We start from the raw sequence: 2,459 nt of genomic DNA on the forward strand, positions 1-2,459 counted from the left end.
GCGACCGTGATTTTCGGACATTTTCATCATTTCTTACAAGATTTTTTAGTACAATCTAAATAAAAAGCCATTTGAAAGTCTGCATTTAAGAAAAATATGATCACTGTTGCAAAAGCAGCCCTTATTTTGAAGCATTTTTGATAATAAAATGCAAAGGCACCAAACCCCACCCACTTTTAGACAACTAAAATATAAATTGATTAAAATAATGTGTAATGATAAATGTACTTGTTTAGATAAAGTTTGTCGAAGTTTCATTAATAACAGTATAGCTTGTCCCCTGAAAAGCTGACCTTGACATGATTTAATTGCAGTTACCAGTAGTATGTTGACAAAAAGAAACAACTTTAGTGTAATGAGAGTTATACATGTTATAGTTCTTACATAGTATGTTATTCTTTGAAGGCAATGAAAATTCCCCCTTTTGGCTAAAATAACGCGAAAATTCCCCCCGCCTGAGGGCTGCGGACCCCTTCCCCCAAAGTAGAGTGAGGGCCCTGCAGAATCTGTTCACAAATTGAAATTGTGTTGTTTTCAGTGTTTTTTTTTCAACTGAAATGAAAAATCTGAACTTAATTTGGAGTATTAAGGCTACTTTGCAGAGTGAATGTGCAGTTGCTAAACGTGCACGAAGACGGATTAAACATTCCCATTCCGGAATCTTGTTGACACATGGTGATTTTTTTATTTTCATAGGTTGGATTTGGACCATCCGAACTGGGAACCGGAACTGCACATGAATTTAGCTGAGAATTTTCCCTGGAGCCAGTTGATAATTCGGTGAGGATTTTAGACATCTTCATTTTCTGCTCTGTTGTCGTTCCTCTGCTGTACGACCGAACAGATGCCTCGTTACGATGTCCGGTCATAAACATTATATGCCGGATCTCACATCCGGCATCATCCAGACCCTGGGTTGCAGTAGCACGAAGGCAGTGTGCGGTGTATCTGAAAATGCAATGGTACCATACAATAAGATACAATCTTCGGTGTTTATGCAAATCAGTCGTAAACTTCCTGACAGTTACAATTCAGTTGTTATTTGAAAATCTGTGTGAAGTGTTTAGGATTGAACTTGATTTAATAGAATCTCAGTTTTTTTGGTTTTTGTTTTAATAGAAATGAAATTAACTGAAAACATAATTACCGTGTGTCAAGACCTGCATTTCTAGAAATGTCGCCCATAAAACTGGTGAATTGTTTGGTGCTGACAGGTTTAGTGTTGTACCAAATCTGACAAACATCTGGAGCCTCCAAAGCTAGTTTGTTTACATGGCAAAACAGCTTTTCAGCATTTGGGTCACAGTGCGCCATAAAAGCCTTCAAGTTCTGTACAGGACAATTTTCACTGTCGCCTTCTATGGCATAAATTCTCTTTTCATTTGTGATGCCGCTTTGATTTTGTTTTTCTTTTACGTCATGGGTGAAATGAATATACTCTCTGCCTTCCTCGTCGGCACGAATTTGAAGGCTGTTGCGGTTCAACTGTGGGTGAAATTCAAGGCCCCGAGATACAAACTGTATACTGAGAATGAACCAGGCTCGGTATCTGAGTGCTATTGGATTATTCGCTTTCAGATAAGAATGTATGGCTTGCAGATCTTTAGGTGGAATGATTGGTTTGTGGGCAGTTGGTAGGTTAAGACCAGCTTTTAGGTTAGATTTTAGTTTTGCGTCTAAAATATCATTTGCCTCCTGAAAAACAGTATCACGGACAATATCTATGCTCCGGCTAATGTCACGGAAATGTCTGTTAATGGCTGCTCGTGCATTTTTCATTGTGTTACGGTGGTATTCAGAAGCTAGGTTTGTGTCTTGAAATTTTCTTTTTCTGTCTGGTGTAATTTTGGGTTGAGCTTCTGCATAGAATTGCTTTAGATAGTTGTTCAGTTGCTCCTTTTGGACAGTTTCCAGATTAATTTTATGACCATATCTCTCCATGCTCCATTCTTAAAAGAGAAATTAATTCAGTTATTATATAGACTACCAAGTACTTGTTAATTTGGCATTTTTAAGCATGCAAGAATTTCAAAGAAGTGTATTATAGTTTAGGTAAAAGGCAAAAAAAAATTGTTTGTTTCCGGTAACATGCTAAATAAAAATAGGGTAGGTGTATTGGTATTTTTTTTGGTTTGTTTGATTTTTTTTATTAAGTGGGGCTATTTGGAATCTATTTCTGTGTAATAATATGAAAGTTGATTTATAATATCTCTGACCATGTCTTGTTTAAAGCATAAAAAATGCAGTTTTTCAATGTTTTGTTAAAAAATTTAAGGAAAAAAATCCTCTAAGGTTATTTAGGGTCGGGCCAAAAATTTTAAATAGGGTAGGTCAGGATACCGGAAACAAACACTTTTTTTACGCCTAATTTGTATTTGTTTGTGACCATGCTTGTAATAAATTAAGAGGATTTTATTTAATATTTTTGGGAGAATTTCAGCAGGCTAATAAGAAAATGT

The 2,459-nt window shown here is 36.1% G+C and overlaps 1 protein-coding gene across 1 annotated transcript; it reads right to left on the reverse strand.

Annotated features, from left to right (window-relative positions):
• Positions 1-556: 556 nt before the first annotated feature.
• Positions 557-2,123, reverse strand: LOC123544042 (uncharacterized). Its single transcript, XM_045330095.2, has 2 exons — positions 1,148-2,123; positions 557-948 (listed from the first exon to the last, which is right to left on the reverse strand). The coding sequence occupies exons 1-2, from the start codon at positions 1,939-1,941 to the stop codon at positions 573-575; spliced, it is 1,170 nt and encodes a 389-aa protein (XP_045186030.2). The 5' UTR covers positions 1,942-2,123; the 3' UTR covers positions 557-572.
• Between the last annotated feature and the right edge of the window lie 336 nt (positions 2,124-2,459).

This window comes from Mercenaria mercenaria, chromosome 8, assembly GCF_021730395.1.
Source record: "Mercenaria mercenaria strain notata chromosome 8, MADL_Memer_1, whole genome shotgun sequence".
NCBI lineage: Eukaryota > Metazoa > Mollusca > Bivalvia > Venerida > Veneridae > Mercenaria > Mercenaria mercenaria.

Bases quoted from the DNA above. Each gene is read 5' to 3' on its own strand.
- LOC123544042 (XM_045330095.2), bottom strand. From the start codon at position 1,941: ATGGAGAGATATGGTCATAAAATTAATCTGGAAACTGTCCAAAAGGAG. The intron at 949-1,147 runs GTAATTATGTTT...TTGCATTTTCAG, and splicing joins AATGCAGGTCTTGACACACG to ATACACCGCACACTGCCTTC.